Consider the following 16,806-nt stretch of genomic DNA (forward strand, 5'->3'; position numbering starts at 1 on the left):
CATGGAACAGTAATTGGAACAAAACACTACAAGCCTCATATCCGCATTTTACCGTCGCTTACTTTTACCATATCCTCCCTCTGCTCAACCTTCACGGATAACTGCAGCACGGTTTTGTGATATTTGCAATTTGCACAATAACATTGTTTTTTTTTCGTTTTTAGAGCGGAGCTCTTAGGGGCCCGTTCCCGGCTTGAGCGGCGTCGGCGTCGGCGTCGGCGTCGGCGTCGCCGTCGGCGTCGGCGTCGGCGTAACCGCAACTCTCGTGAGGGTTACGAGGGTTACGAGGGTTAATCTCATGAGGGTTACCCTCACGAGGATCACGAGGGCCACGAGGGTTACTTACCCTCGTAACCCTCACGAGGGTTACGAGGGTTAGTTATCCTCAAAAAGGTTACCTTCACGAGGGTTACCCTCACGAGGGTTACTTACCCTCGTAACCCTCACTAGGGTTACGAGGGTTAGTTACCCTCAAAAGGGTTACCTTCACGAGGGTTACCCTCACGAGGGTCACGAGAGTTACGAGAGTTACCCTCACGAGGGTCACGAGAGTTACCCTCACGAGGGTCACGAGAGTTGCCCTCACGAGGGTTACTAGGGTTACCCTCACGAGGGTCACGATGGTTACCCAGGTCACGTGACCCCCCGTTGACGTCATAGCCACTGATGACGTCACCGGCATCCGCATCGTCATCGTCATCATCACTGACGACGTCATCAGTGACGTCACTGATGACGTCACCGGCATCCGCATCGTCATCATCATCATCACTGATGGCGTCATCAGTGACGTCACTGATGACGTCATCGGCATCGTCACGTGGCCCCAGGTCACGTGACCCCCCGACGTCACGTGACGCCCCAAGGTCACGTGACTCACACAAGGTCACGTGACCCCCCGCCCCCCGAGGTCACTTGACCCACCCCCCCAGTACCCTTCCCTCCTCCTCCTCAAGAGCTGCGCTCTAATTCGGCGTTACAGGGAGTTGTAAACGGCTTTCATTTTTTGTTTGTTTTTCACACTGTAGCGCGGGTCACACATTGTTGTTGCATGCTTTTTCGAGCAATTGTACTGTCAGCACTTCAGCCACCTTGCACGTCTGCGATCCCTTCCATTATAGTCGAGTTTGGTGCACCGAAAACATGTGTTCTTTTTGGGCAGTTTGTTTGATTTAATGGCATAGACTAGGAGTGGTCAGACGCATATGGTCCAAGAGCCATAAAAAAATAACCGCCTTAGTGAAGAGCCGCTGTACAATAGGGGGCGTGGTAAGTTTCTTTATTTCTTCATCACAGCCCCAGGCCACAGTGAGTTAACTAATGCAGCCCTAGTTCAGTGAGTTTCTGTGTTGTGTTTCATCAATAGTGATGCGAATAGCTTGAAGTTTGGCTTGAACAATATTGTAGTTCGGAGCAGTTCGGTTAGGTGGTCGAGCCCGCATTCTTTCCAACCATAGCAAATGCGTCCTCGGTTGCAACTGCGACACGTTTCTGCACAGGAATGCCAAACTTCTCTAAAGTTGTTGAGAAGGCGGTCGTGATCCTTCTGAAATTCCTTCTAAACAATAAAGAAAAGAGGATGTTTTGACACGTACCACTGAAAAACAGTCAACTGCAAGTATGGTGGCACAAACCCGAAGCTTTCCTCCTCGGGGAAAACGGGGAGTTCAACGAGAGGGGGATGCATTTACCAAGGAGCGACGAGCCGTATGCGGCTTGCAAGCCCCTGGCATAGACGTTGAGCAGTTTGCTGTCACGAAGGTGGGTATCGCATTGCTAGGTCTCATTGGAGATAGCTTGCTTCTTTGTGTTTCACGTTGAGTTTACTCTCAGTTCTTATTTTTCACCGTCCAAGAAATCGATTCTAAGCTTCTCAATACGGTGGGGGTTCCATACCTTCGAACTGCCAGCAAATGGGTCACATGTTGCAAAATCTGTCCTCTTTTCCCAATCTTTCTGAGAATGTACAGAGCAACTGCATGGTTTTCGGACACCACTTGCCGATGATTAAATACCGACCGCACACGTCTCATCGAAAGTGTTTGCAGAACCAGTTTTTGTTTAACTTCTTCCTCACCAATTAGTAAAACAAAACCATTTACCCTTTTGAGGGTTCATTGTACAGCACCTTTTTGCCTTGTTTTGAAGAACCAGTGTTTCCATGCTTTTTGTACCCATACACTTCAAGGGGATCAGTTCACTCGCATTGAGATTTATCACAAGGCACGTTTTTGCCCCGTTTGACCCATCACAATTGGGATACACGGTTCTGTTTTCTTTGCACCTCTTTTCTTGTGGCCCTGTTTTCCTGGAAGTCTATGCCAGCACATGAAATGACACCATTTATGCTTGTGTGAAGTTTATTGCAGTGTTTTCATGCCAACAGACTTGGAATTAAACATTTTCATCTACATTGAGGATCATCGCACAGCACCATTCAATCTGTTTCAATGCACCACAATCACATTAAACAGTTTTATTTTATTTCCACCTCTTGAGGTTGGTTTCCACACTCTGCCAACACTTGAAACCATTTACTGTAAAATCCCGAGAGATAGCCCACCTAAAATCAAGGGAAAATCTGGTAAAAATATGTGGTGGGCTAACTTTCAGTGTACAAGAGTAGTAAGTTGGGCGAGCTGGTAAACGTTGAACATGGTTAAAATCGCGCACAAAGACGTGTGTACTGTGTACAATCAAGAAAAGTTGAAACCATTATATTTTAGGTCATGCTTCCCTTCAAGCTTGTTATCATGGCGAGGGGCAACGAAGTAAAGACGACTGCTTCCCATTCATCAATGACCGGGTATATCCCGCCGCAGATAACTAGCCGCATTTACGTGCCGAGGTTATCATGGATCCCAACACTTCTATTACTAGAAGTGGGCTATCCTTCGGTGTTTAAAAATATATATAAACTCAAGCAAGATGTAGCGGGCCACCTTTCGGGAGTGTGGCATCTCTCGGGATTTTACGCTATGCTTGGATGAAGTCTATTGCACAGCCTTGAACCCCATTCCCATTCGTCGGAGCATAGTCTCTCATTTGCAGTGGGTGCAGAGCCACTGTTTGCGTGGTGCTCTTTTAATGCCAACACACTTCCAGTGAAACCACTTACGCTCACACTGGGGGTTATCACAGAGCACCATCTTGCCCTGTTCTGGTCCATTGCAATAGCAATAGGTAGTCCTGTTCTCTTTGCGTTCTTCCCGAGGCTTTGAAAATGCCTTGTAAAGCAGCTCTGGCAGAAGCACACACTTGAAGAAGTTTGTGCACTTCGAAACCATAACCTCGGCGATCTCAACATCAAAGGTAATCCTCTCAATGCAGATTTCTTCGGTGGTCCACACTACATAGTCACAATAACTCAAATTACAAACATACATTTGCATCTGGACCTGGTAGAAATGAGCATGCTTTCTTTTCAGTTGCATGCACTCTCCGTCGGGGAGAGCCAGGCTACTACTCTTTAGGCAGATACACTCTATGATGGTGCAGTCCCGACTACTGTACGGGCATTTCACTTCACGTACGCCTTCCCCACAGCACTCGCACCTAACAACACCATATGGCGACGCTCCAAGCCATGAATGAGTAGGACTTAGGTGGAGTCCGGACTTACGGCACTGGAAGTTTAAATGGCGAGTGGATTGTGCATCTATGTACATTTCCCTTGCACCTTCTTCTTTCTCATTACCCCAAGCCGTGGCTTTTGTTGTAAATCTGTGATTGTCCGGGTAACAGAGCCGTTGAATCAGACTTTCTGACGGAATTCCTACCGATGTGGCGCACACAGCTTTGGCATTGGAAGCCGTCACCCTGCCCGCACGAAAAACAAGCCACTTCCTGCATGAAGTTTGTGGGCTTGTCTCTTCTTCGATCAGTGTCAGCACCTTCAATAAAAATAAGTATTTCAAGAAACAAAATGGGCAAACAAGAAGGATGGGAAACATTGGTACAACCATGACATAAATTAACCTAAAACGGTAGTACTTTGCTTAGCCGGACGGGCGGCTACAGACTTGCAGGTTCGAACCCTGGCCAAGATGCCCACAATATGATAGAAGCTTATTGCAGAGAAGGTGCATTGAGGGTAATAAAGATTTCGGTTGCACATCAAAAGATTCCCACATGGTCAAGATCTGTACCTAGTGTTTTCTTTTTTCGGCGTTTTGTTTCCATTCAGTTTATATTGCTGTTTAATCCCACTCCTCTGTAATGCCCGCGGGTTCTGAGAGTATAATAAATAAATGAAATGAAATGAAATTAATCCTCAGTCGTTCACTTGGGCGTGCTGGATGCCGTTCGCTGGTCTGGCACGTAAGCTCCTAAATTAGAATTTCTCCATCTTGCCTGCACCATTTTTTCATCATGAGACACTGAACTCGAATGCTTACGTTGGGTTCAATGTGAATGTCGCTGGCAACCTTTTCACATTCTTTCATGATGATGTCCCATGACGGCTGCACTCCTTTCTTGCACATGTTGTTCAGCACGGCAGTCTTGTACTTTGACGCTGTGGGTTCGTACTGCTCGGCGTAGTCGTCCACGAGGGACAGAAACGCAGGCTTTGTGCCTGCACTGCTGACATCGGCGAGGAACTGGGCCCACTGCTGATCATCTGGCCGCGAGGCTGCTGGTTTGGGTGACCGCAGGGCTTGCAAGTGAGACGGCTGTGCATCGTCAATTCGCCGTTTCTTGGCGGTGGCTGATGAAAAGTCCACTTTCGAAATGGGCACACACTCCAAGTTATTACAGTAGGCTGGCAGCCACATGTTGTCTTTTTCTGTGCAGGCCCTTGCGTCCCTGTGTTTGACGACGACCTCTAGGTAGAACAACACTGCTCCAATATGCGAACACGCTTCACCAAGTCCAGCCATGCAATCGCAGTGTCCTAGAATGACCTCGCCATCTGGTTTCACCAGCAACCAGGGCTGCAGGCAGCCTTCCCTGGTGCTTTGGGAGTGGTTGACCTGAAATTGAACGACAAAACAACAATATTAACTGAAATAGTTGCACCACCTGCCTCACGTTTGCTATTAAAAACTTAGTGTATCCAGCATAGAAATAAAGCTGGAAGCAGATGTGTGGGGACCCTCAGCCGTTGGAAGTTACACTAAAACGGAGTGCAATAAGAAAACCTACCCTTAGCGAAAAGTCGTTCAAAATCAGTATACTGAAAGTATACTAATAGTGAACTTGGGGTATGTACTGAAATCGTACTAGTTTCACACTTTTATGAAACAAAATAGTATACCTTTAGTACACCCCAAGTACCTATGTAGTATACCATAAATGCACATCGAGTGTACCTTTAGCAAACTATAAGTGCACGTTTAGTACACTACATTTATGCTTTTAGTGTACTAAATTTGCACTACCAGTATACATATATGCGGAGTGTCCCAGATAACTTACACAAAACTTTAAAAAAACAAAACAAAAAAACGGAGCGTTCTGCGGGAGTGAAACCGACTGTACGCTGTTAGAATGTCTCTTGCGAAAGTGCACGAAATTGTTTTAGTGAGCCTATTTATTTAATTAAGAGTAACAAGCTAACTTTTGAAATCTTCGTTTAAAAGCCGAAGTGTGAAATGGAAAGTTGTAGAGCGCATTAAGAAACACCCAATTAAACTATTCTCAACAAGGTGCCCTTTGCATGCCCCTTTTTCCTAGCCTTCAAAAAAAACGCCCGCGAAATACAAAAAAAAAATACCGCGTGACAACTCGCTTCCCCAATCACGGCGTGCGAGCGCGCCGCGAATGTGCGTTCTTTGAAGGCCGGAAAAAAGCACGAAAACGCATTATGTTTCAAACACTTTAATTGGGTGTTTTTCAATGCGCCCTGCAACTTTACAGTTGACATCTTGGCCCTTAAAAAATATCTGAAAGGTTAGCTCAATAATATTAGTTATTTACATAACCAGGCGCATTAAAAAAATCTGCGCACTTTCTCAAGAGGCTTGCTAACGACAGTCGATTTCACTCCTGCAGAGCCCTCCGGTGTTTTTCTAAGTATGGTGCAAGTTATCCGGGGCGCCGTGTATGTCGGGCGTTCTGAATGGAAAGAACGGTCTCAAATTGGCCAGAAAAATCGGCGCCTGCATGTAAAAAGCCGACTTTTCAAAGGTGTTTTTTTTTAACGGCTGTATTCCAACCTGTGAAATTTCATGTCATATTGCTCCATTCTCGTGAAATGTTAACAAACGCCGTTGACAACTCAATTGATGATGATAATGCAGAGGCGCCACCATCGGGAGATGAACTTTTAAAAATGAGTCAGGAAATTAACGAGGAAATCTTTGGCAGCTCTATTCCTCGTGAGAATGACGCACTGGCGTTTTCTGAAACTGTGTGAGAAAAGCCATGAAGAAGAGGTGCATTGCATTTTTCAACTGAAAGTATGTATGTGTAGCATACAAACATTATGATCAGTGTTCTTTGCGTAATTGATAAGACAGAAATTGAAATCCTCCTTATCACTTTATTCAAGTTTCCGGGCCTGCCTCACTGTACACTCTCTTTTGTGATGATGGTATGCCATTACATCCTGCGTAAAAAGAGAAGAGAAAATTAGCCTATGCCACTCTATGACATAACATCACATAATTCGCTCAAAGGACCACTATGTGAGGGAGGCAAGATAGTAACAACGTTATCCTGACAAAAGGGTGAGGAAAATCGGACAATATCGTTTCTGAAAGCCTGACATGTCAGACATTGTTGGTGTGCCTTCTTTGCATGCCCAGGGCTATGCTACAGGTAATAGCGTTCATTGCAGGGCACAACATTTATTACCTCAAATCTTAGGCACCATAAAGAAAAAAAAGAAAAGATTCAAGGTTGCAGCTTCTACATTTTAAGCACATGAATTGATGAAGGCCACAACGAAAACATCTGAGAATGGCCAATTTCAGGGCTGTGTGTGCTAATAATAAAATTATACTTTAGAAGCTTAGTACAATACGGTATTCGATATTGGTTAAAAGATTAATTGTACTACTGTAAACGACCTAATTTTCGCGAAGGCTTAGTTTTTACGAGTTTATCGAAATTGCTCAAAATTGGTCATGCAAAAAAGTAACACCATGGATACGAATGCATTGAACATTACTCCTGATTGCAAAATTTTGTACCTGGAAAGTATTCTCAACACAAACACTTCATAAAATGAATGAAATATTGAGCTGGCGCAATCAAAGTCGTTTATGCCATTCAAACCTTTCAAAGCGCTCGCAGAGTCACCATTGCGGTAGATTTGCTTTGTTCAGTGCGCTTCTCCGCATGTGCCAGTGCGCTGCAGAAATTAGTCCTGGATGGAATCCCAAGAATAGGGGGACATGCACACTTTTTGATAAAATAGAATCTAAAAATGTTCACGTCGAATGGCTTCCCAGGAGACTTCTCGGGTCCGGATGCACTGTTACTCCGCAACAAGCCGGCTCTCTTGGGATGACAAGAAAAAACCCAGCGCCCTGAACGCTGTTCGAACCAGCACTCGGGAGAGTTGAAAAGCCTGTCAAGCGCTCGCTATCGGGACAGGCCGCTTACTTACGGTGGCTTCATACCTGTCTGCTCGAGGCATCATCCAGCCACCCACATTAGAGATGAGTGGGCGGACGTCACTTTTACTCTTGTGATGCAGGTCCCTGCAGGTTCCCATAGGTTGCAACCTGCTAGCCCAACTGAGTCAGGCTTGCAGCCCTGAGGGGAATGTCAATTACACTTTTTTAGATGTAGACACCCACATTTTGCGTGTACCTGAAAGAAGCTCTAACACAGAGCGAACGAAATGATTGGCCTTTTTTTAATGCTTCCTTTTCTTTTGCTGAGAACACACATACAAGTCATACGCTATTACACATTCAGTGGTGCGGCTTACTTTATGATAAGCACTTTTTTTTATATGACTTTGAGCTTTTAGAGAAAAGATTCAATATAATGGGTCGGACATAAATGGCTGCTACGAACTATTCTATATATTTACAGATTATCTGATATCATAAAAGCACTAGAGCAGTGTAGGGCTGTACTGCATCAATTATAAATTTCTAACCAATTAAAAGTTGGCATTTATTTAATTTATTAGTATTGGCTATTATTCTTTGACAAAGAATAACTGGGCGAGTCGGTACGTTGGTAGTCTTTCAACTCCATCGAATATTCAGGTCCTTTTAACATTTTTTCGTGCTTTTGCTTTTTCTAACTGCTCTGCCTTTTGTAGCGGCTTTCGCCAACACAAAAAAACGTGACATCCAAACTAACTTTATTCACAACACACAATCGGAAACTTGGAAAGCGTGCCGCTTCGGCATACGCAAAGAGATCGTCCGTCTCTACGGCACAGGCATCAGCTCGGGCAAGAAATCATGCTGCTCGCTCTTGTAACGTTTTTCTTGCTCCCGCCTTAAGAAACAGATCGTTGGCGAGAGGCTGTTGGGACCACACGTCAGAACTAGCATGACCTGTGCTAGTTCTGCAATTGCAATCTCTTTTCACGTGAATTGAGATGTCTTAGAGTTTTGCAAGATAAATCTACACCATGAAACACTTTCGGTGAAAGCTTGAGGTTGTTACATGAAGGCGTCGATTTCTCCAGCCAATTTCAGAGCGAGCTTCCATTCATAACAGCTCTTCGCTTACGCGGTTCAGAAGTTGATTTGCGCTGCATGCGACTATGCAAGGTGGAGCATCTTATGTCCCCATTATTAGCCGCGGTTTCTTTTACCTCCTGTAATTTTGATTGCTGTAGATGCAGATATCTGAAACAGTGTATAGTGCACTGAGACCTGCATTACAAAAACACCGGATTATCCTGCAAACGTAATTTGTCTACTAGCCTATGAGGCAGCACGTAAGTGGCGGTGCACTTCGAAAACAAAGTCATGTGCATGCTTTTTCATCAGCAGCATTAAACACTTGGTACGATTGCCCTCAATCGCCTAGCTTCCGAATAGTGCTAACAGTTTTTTTACAGTAAACTTTTATTCTTCAATAAAGGTAACAAATACAGCTCAGGGAAAATAAAAGCTATCTTTGCAATAAAAGTCGACGTTTCAATTGCTAAATTTATAGAAATGACTAGCTAAAATAATTATTGACAAGTTAGATAACGCTACTTTCTGTGGCGTACAATTTAGCTAATTTTTCTATTTGTGCTTTTTTTAGGCGTAAGTCCATGTTGCATTTGCGACGTAAGTATGCTATGACAGTGCCGGCCGTTTCCCCGGGGAACTTTTGGACCACGTGGTCTGCAGTGAAATCAGGAATGAAGCATCCCTTTTTCACATTATGTCAGCTATACCCGGTGATATTTTTTAATCAACTCGTTTCAGGAAAATTGGGGGCTCACTGTCATGTTGATGCATTCTTCATGCGTGTCGTGCGACTCGGCGGACATTACATGGGTGAATAACCGTGGCAACATTTTTTTAAGTAATTAAAATCCGTAAATTTACTTTTTTTATTATTGCTGTTTTAGAGGCAGTCGTTATTAGAGCCTAACACAATCAAAACTATTCACAAAACAGCAAGGGGCTTTCAGATATTTATTTATCAAATTTCGCACTTTTTTCCCTCGAGTCAAGAACCACGCGCGGCAGGGGCGGGCAAAGTGGAGAGTGACTTAGCGGTTTTGACAAGCCATATCGGTGATGGCATGTTTGTTTGTGTTAGCGAGAAGTGCTCATACTGGAGTTCTATGCATTATTTAATTTTCTAGTGAAGTTACAACCCTCATAAAGTGCTGTCGCATTCGGCATGAACGAAGTTGCACACTTTTGACAGCGTGCCTTTGGTGGATGCTCCAGCGTCATACTTCCAACGGTTCGACTGAAGGGAATACGTAAGAATAGCATCCTGCGCTCTGTCCAGCACGCTGTTTTTAATCAGTCGACGAAAGGCAGAGTTTTAGCTATGAATAACCCAAAACTCGTAACCTTTTCGCAAATTGTTTCAGTTAGGCTAGGGTTTGTTCATAGCCCCTTTAAAATTGAAAATTCAACATGGTCAATTAGACTGCATGTCAATTAACAAAGCTAATTAGGCAACGTACTGTGACGTTTATTTACTCATCTGATGTCCGCCGAGCCCCACAAATATTCTGTGAAAACAGCATCGGCCTATCTATCGCGTTTTTAGTGTGTGGATGTTAAAAATCGCACTATATATATATATATATATATATATATATATATATATATATATATATATATATATATATATATATACCCGTTATAATTTGAGTACAGCGACTGCAAGCACTGAAAGTAGACCTTTAGTATACTTAAGTGCACTTTCTGTGTACTTTTAGTATACTTCAGTACACTTCGAGTGTACTGATTTTGAACGACTTTTCGCTAAGGGTAACGTTATGTAAACAGTTAAGCGTGCGAAGCAGATGTGCGACGAAACTGCCCTATCCGGCGAAACGACAGTTGGGTGTGATTTGTTTGGTCGTTTCGTAATGTTGGACAGACAACGATCGACGGCACGCATATCGCCGAAGGGTAACCGGACGGACGGTCAGGCCTATCCGACGTTCCCACTCGACCAGGCAAGTCGGAGTCGATCACGGTTTCGCCGGGTCGGACAGTTTCGTCGTACATGTGTCGCGCTTAAAGTAACAGGCAGATAGTGGCTGCCTTTCCGATGACGAGAACGTTGCGGCAGGGTGGAACTTTCAGCCGTGGAGCCTGAACCCAACCACTAGTCAGGAAGTTGTGCGCCTCCATCGCTTTATGTGCCTTGAACTGCCCCCTTGTAATAAAACTCGTCTTCCCGACGAGGTAGTCTGTTACGATGCGATGTTATCGCTTATCGCTGTCGCGGCCGCAGCAGAACTGCTGAGTCAGGGGGGCGTACCTCTGGTGCTTGCTGCCGATATAAGCGGCATCGCCGGCAAGCTTTGTGCTCTTTTGGTTCCGGCTGCCGAACAATAAACGCTGCCAAATAAACGTCGGTCTCCGGATTCGTCGATTCTCCCGGAGAAACGTAACAGCTGGTGGCAGCGGTGGGATGGATCGACGACGCCGGGTTCCATGGGTGCTGTCGGTGAGTGCCTGAGGCTTCCTTTCCGTTCACCGAGCAGCTTAAGTGTTTAAGGCAGTTAGTTCTGTGGTGTCGCCAAACGGTTGATACGGGCGCTGGGCAAAAGTAGCCAAACTTTTTTGGAAATTTCTGAACATGGATCCGATAAATCTCGCGGCGATTGTGAAGCCCGATTTAATGCTCTTAGCGGAAGAGCTGGGTGTTAAAGTGGTCAAGGCCATGAGAAAGCCCGAGATTATCAAGGCCATTGAAGATTGTGGCGCGGGCGCCGACGAAATTTCCGAGTGTTGGAGCGAGGTGCAGAAGAGACAAAGGGAAGCGGAACTTCACGCGGCTCAAGAAGGGCTTCGCGTTGCTCGAGAAAAACTTGAGCTAGAAATGCTTCAACGTAACTTTGACGCTGGTGAGGCCATTGTGGTGGATAACAGCTCGAAAAAGTTTGACATGCGAGCCCTTTTGCAACCTTTTCGCGTCGGCGGAGACATGGGTCTCTATTTAGTAAATTTCGAACGGGTTTGCGTTAAGATGGGTCTTGTAGAGTCGAGCTGGCCTCAAAGGCTCTTGAGTTTACTGCCAGCGGAGGTGGCCGACGTTTTGGCCCGACTAGATCCTACAGCAGCCGATGACTACGCGTCCGTAAAGTCATGCCTGCTTAGGAAGTTCAGGTTGTCGCCTGAAGCTTTTCGACAGAAATTTCGAGAGACAAGGAAAGGACCGGACGAAAGTTACGCGGAGTTCGCTTATAAGCTTAAAGGCTTTCTGGAAAGTTGGCTCCGTGGTGTCAACTCTTACGAGGATCGTGAAAAGGTGCTGGAGCAGATAGCACTAGAGCAGTTTCTCTCCTGTATTCCGACAGGTCTAAAGGAGTGGATTCAGGATAGACCGGAAGTAGAAACGGTGCAAAAAGCTGCAGATTACGCGGATGAGTACTGCTCTAGGCACGGGAAGAAAGTTGTTGAAGAAAACCGTAGCTCAAACCGTTTCTACGAACGATGCGGACCTCGCACGTTCGTGAAGAAAGGCGCCGAAAAGGGCAAAGAGAGTGAAGTACCGACAAAGGGAGTGTCTGATTCAGACGAAAACAAACGTAAAATGAAGGCGTTCGAGGAGCGTAAACCAATAGTGTGCTACAGGTGTAAACAGCCTGGTCATGTCGCTTCTGGTTGCCGCGTCCCTAAAGTTGCTCCCGTTAACTTGTGTCTGGGAGAAGCGGAGTACTTACTCAGGCCGTATCTGTACGACATGAAAGTAAATGGTAAATTCTGCAAAGGTTTACGAGATACCGGCGCCACGTATGATCTGGTACACTCTTCGCTAGTGGAGCAAGAACATTTTACAGGCGACTGTGTGTGGATCCGTCAGGCCTTGGAAAATCGGGCAGTTAGTCTGCCCGTCGCTAAGGTAAAACTAAACGGACCTTTCGGAGTAGTGGAAACGGAAGCAGCTGTTTCTGACGGAGTGCTTCCAAACTGTCCGTACATACTGTCAAACAGAACTGCAAGGCAATTGAGCGAGTCGGGTATACCGCTTGACATGAATCCTGTTCTAGTCGTCACGCGCTCAATGACAACTAGTGCAGTGCCGGAAACGCTTCAGACGGAAGCGCGCGCGTCGACTGGTAAAACCAGCAGCGGGCCCGATAAAGAGCCGAACGAAGGAGCTGACATGACCACGCTGGTTTCGCCGGAGAGCAGCAATTTTCGTGCGCTAGCCGGTGTAGATAAGCTTACGCTTATCGCCGAACAGTCATCCGACCCGAGTCTTTCAAAGTGTCGTGATAGCGTGGGAAAAGATATCAAGCCGAACATCTCCTTCTTTATGAGCAACGGCATTCTTTACCGTAGTTTCAAGGACAAATCGGGGAACGAGGTAGATCAGATTGTCGTTCCATCCAAGTATAGAATTGCATTACTCGAGCTTGCTCACGGAGAAGGGTGGTCGGGACACCTAGGAATCACAAAGACCAAGTGCAGGCTTTTGGCAGAATATTATTGGCCGGGCTGCTTTAAGGAGGCTGAGCAATTCGTCCGTTCTTGCGACACCTGCCAAAGAACAGGACGACCAAACGAGCGCCGAAAGGCGCCTCTCACACTAGTGCCCATAATCACGGAACCTTTCAAAAGGCTAGTGATAGACGTCGTAGGACCCCTACCTACAACTAAGACGGGTTTTAGGTACCTTCTAACGATATTATGCCCAGCCAGCAAGTTCCCAGAAGCCGTTCCAATGAAAGAGCAGACATCGGTCGAAGTAGTAGATAACTTGCTCTCGGTCTTTTCTCGGATCGGGTTTCCTAGTGAAATTCAATGTGATCTGGGTAGTGTTTTTACCAGTGCTCTAACAACCAGCTTTTTCGAGAGGTGTGGCATTAAGATTGTTCACAGTTCTGTAAGCCACCCGCAAAGTAACAGCGTAGAGAGAGCGCACTCGGTAATGAAGCGCATTCTCAGGGCCCTTTGTCACGAACAGAAAAAAGAGTGGGACTTGGCATTGCCCGCTATGCTTTTCGCGTTGCGAACCGTTGCTCACGAGTCAACTGGTTTCACGCCAGCGGAACTGGTCTATGGACGCAATTTGCGTTCACCTTTGCGGTTGCTGCGCGAGGGCTGGGAGGGTGAAGCCGAGAACCCAACAGTGGTGGAGTATGTGCTTTCCTTACTAAACCGTCTCCACAAAACGCGTGAGCTAGTTGAGGCTAACCTGGGAAAAGCGCAGTCGCGAGGTAAAACCTACTATGACAAAAACAGCCGCCTCCGAACGTTTAAGGTGGGTGACAAAGTCCTACTTTTGAGGTCTTCTAAGGCTCATAAGTTGGAATTGCAATGGGAAGGACCAGCAACGGTCCAGCAGAGGCTATCAGAGACAAATTACGTGGTAAAACTGCCAGGTCGCAGAAAAGAGGTCCGCATATACCATTGCAACCTTATGAAGCCGTACGTGGAAAGGGTGCAAGTAGTCAGCATTGCACTAAACCAACCAGAGGAAGTTCCTACACGAATTCCTGAGCTGGGAAAAACCGACGGGATCCTGACAATCGCCGAAGTCGTAGAGGCCGCAGTCGATAAGACGCTCACCCAAAACCAGTTTTCGGATCTTACGGCATTAATTGGCAAATACCAAAAATTGTTTTCAACTATTCCCGGAAGAACGAGTCTAGTCGAACATGACATCGAAGTGAGGACTCGGTCAAATATTCAGTGTAAGGCCTATCGCTTTTCCCCCCGCCAAGAAAAGCTATTAAAGGAGTCCGTAGATCAAATGCTAGAGCTAGGGTTGATTGAGCGGTGCGAGAGCGACTTCGTGTCTCCTATGATTCTGGTAGAGACTCCAGGAAAAGAACCTCGTCCCTGTGTGGACTACCGAAAGTTAAACGCGGTAACGGTAACAAAAGTCTACCCAATCCCTAATATCGAAACTTGCCTTGAGAAAGTAAGCAAAGCCAAGTTCATCTCAACCATCGACCTCGTTAGAGGTTACTGGCAAGTGCCACTTACCGCGAACGCCAGTAACCTTGCCGCCTTCATGACCCCGTTTGGTGTTTTTAAGCCGCTTGTCCTGAGCTTTGGACTGAAAAACGCACCCTATGCGTTTTCGAGACTGATGAATCTGGTACTGGTCGGAACCGAGTCTTTTGCGTTACCGTACCTAGACGACGTCGCTATATTTTCGGACACGTGGAGAGAGCACGTTCAGCACCTAGAACAGGTGTTCTCGCGCCTGCAAGACGCAGGACTTACAGTCAAGGCGAAAAAGTGTAAGTTTGGCCGAGGCGAAGTATCGTATCTTGGACACGTAGTCGGTCAAGGAATGAGACGTCCACAAGAACTCAAGGTTCAGGCCATTAAAGAGTTTCCCTTGCCACAAACAAAAAAAGATTTGATGTCCTTTATCGGACTGGTGAATTACTACCACCAGTACATTCCCCAGTTCTCTGAAAAGGCGAGTCCCCTGACGGATGCGCTCAAGAAAACTGAGCCCACTAAGATCAAATGGGACGATCGCAAGATAGAGGCGTTTGAGGCTCTTAAGTTAGCCTTGGCGACTCAGCCCGTATTAGTCAGCCCTGACTACACAAGACCCTTCTTAGTGCAGTGCGACGCCAGCGAAAAAGGACTCGGCGTCGTTCTAAGCCAAGAAAATGAAGGGGAAGAGCACCCCGTTTTGTTTGCCAGCAGGAAGCTAACTTCAAGGGAGCAAGCCTACAGTACCATCGAAAAAGAATGCGCTTGTCTCGTATGGGCTGTAGAAAAGCTTCGCTGCTATCTCTATGGTTCGGAGTTTATTTTAATTACAGATCATAGACCGCTCACATGGCTTCAGCAGCTGTCCCCCAAAAACGGTCGCTTGTTACGCTGGAGCTTGACCCTCCAGGAATATTCTTTCTTGGTTCGACATAAAAAAGGAAAGCTTCATGCGAACGCAGATTGTCTGAGCCGAGCGCTCTAACCGGCGCACAGTGCGATTTTCTGTTTCTTTTGTCTCATCTGCACATTTGTAAATAGTTCCATTCAATTTCATTCATTAGCTGTCTATTCCCGAAAGATCGGGAACGATATTTTCAAAAAATTCTGGCTGCGTTTGGGGCATATTTTGTAACCTATTTCTTTTGAATAATTCGTGCTCTCGGTGAGTGGAAAGGGCGTTTCGGGTGCCTCCGCAGTTTCTGTGGTGCTTGGTTGTTGTTGGCCCTTCTCATTCCCCTCAGAAGCACGACGGACCTCTGTTGTCATCCCGACGTCCTGGCACCGACGGCACGTGACAGCCGCTGCTACTCCTGGGCCGCTGGCGACTTTGGCTCATGGTCGCAAGGATCGCCATCACCGCTCCTTCCTGCTCCTCTCGGACCGCACAGTCGACGCTTCCGACCAGTCAAGGACACTGAAAACTGCAGTGACGGTGTTGGGATGCGCGTCGACGCTTCCGGCCAGTTTCGCAGACGGTGTTGGGCCCTGCGTCTCCAGGACTTCCCGCCCTTCGGATCAGCGCAAGCTGAACCTGTATACGCTGTGAAGGTTTCTTCGAGCAACGACTGTGAAGTTCTGCGCAAGCAGCACTAGGATTACGCCGTTCGTTTGTCTGTCGAACATTCCCAAGGACGTGCTTGAAACCTGGAGAGTGGCGGGAAAATTGTTTTATGCGGTTTCGCCCTAAAAGGGGGAGGAGTTGTTACGATGCGATGTTATCGCTTATCGCTGTCGCGGCCGCAGCAGAACTGCTGAGTCAGGGGGGCGTACCTCTGGTGCTTGCTGCCGATATAAGCGGCATCGCCGGCAAGCTTTGTGCTCTTTTGGTTCCGGCTGCCGAACAATAAACGCTGCCAAATAAACGTCGGTCTCCGGATTCGTCGATTCTCCCGGAGAAACGTAACAAGTCCTTTATGTCCACGTCCTGAACTTTTGGGTACAGGTCATGATCCGTCGAAGTCTCATTGGGACTAAATAACAGCGGGTCTCTGCCACCACAGAGCATGACCTTGTCCGCGTACCGCGACTGGGCACACGCGGGCAAACTTTTGCCGTATTCGCTGAGTTCGAGAGCCATCTGCTTTTTTGTGATCGATGCTTGGCAGTATCAACACATGCGCGCCCCGACAAACACACACCAGGAATCTCTGCCACAAACGCACGCGACGTCTGCCGATGTATGACCTTCAAGATGGCGCGACTCACTTGCGAGCACGACCGGTCGTGACGTCATGTCCGGACAGGACATGACACGACGTCATGTCCTGTCCGGACATGACGTCACGTGCAAGGC

At 46.7% G+C, this 16,806-nt stretch overlaps 1 protein-coding gene across 1 annotated transcript; it reads left to right on the forward strand.

Annotated features, from left to right (window-relative positions):
* The first annotated feature begins 10,916 nt into the window (after nt 1–10,916).
* Nucleotides 10,917–16,292, forward strand: LOC115310103. The gene has a single exon (XM_029968376.4). It carries the CDS (start codon nt 11,185–11,187, stop codon nt 15,493–15,495), a length of 4,311 nt encoding a protein of 1,436 aa, XP_029824236.2. The 5' UTR covers nt 10,917–11,184; the 3' UTR covers nt 15,496–16,292.
* Nucleotides 16,293–16,806: the final 514 nt, after the last annotated feature.

Source organism: Ixodes scapularis, unplaced genomic scaffold, assembly GCF_016920785.2.
Source record: "Ixodes scapularis isolate PalLabHiFi unplaced genomic scaffold, ASM1692078v2 PGA_scaffold4__175_contigs__length_147842914, whole genome shotgun sequence".
In the NCBI taxonomy this organism is placed as follows: Eukaryota; Metazoa; Arthropoda; class Arachnida; order Ixodida; family Ixodidae; genus Ixodes; species Ixodes scapularis.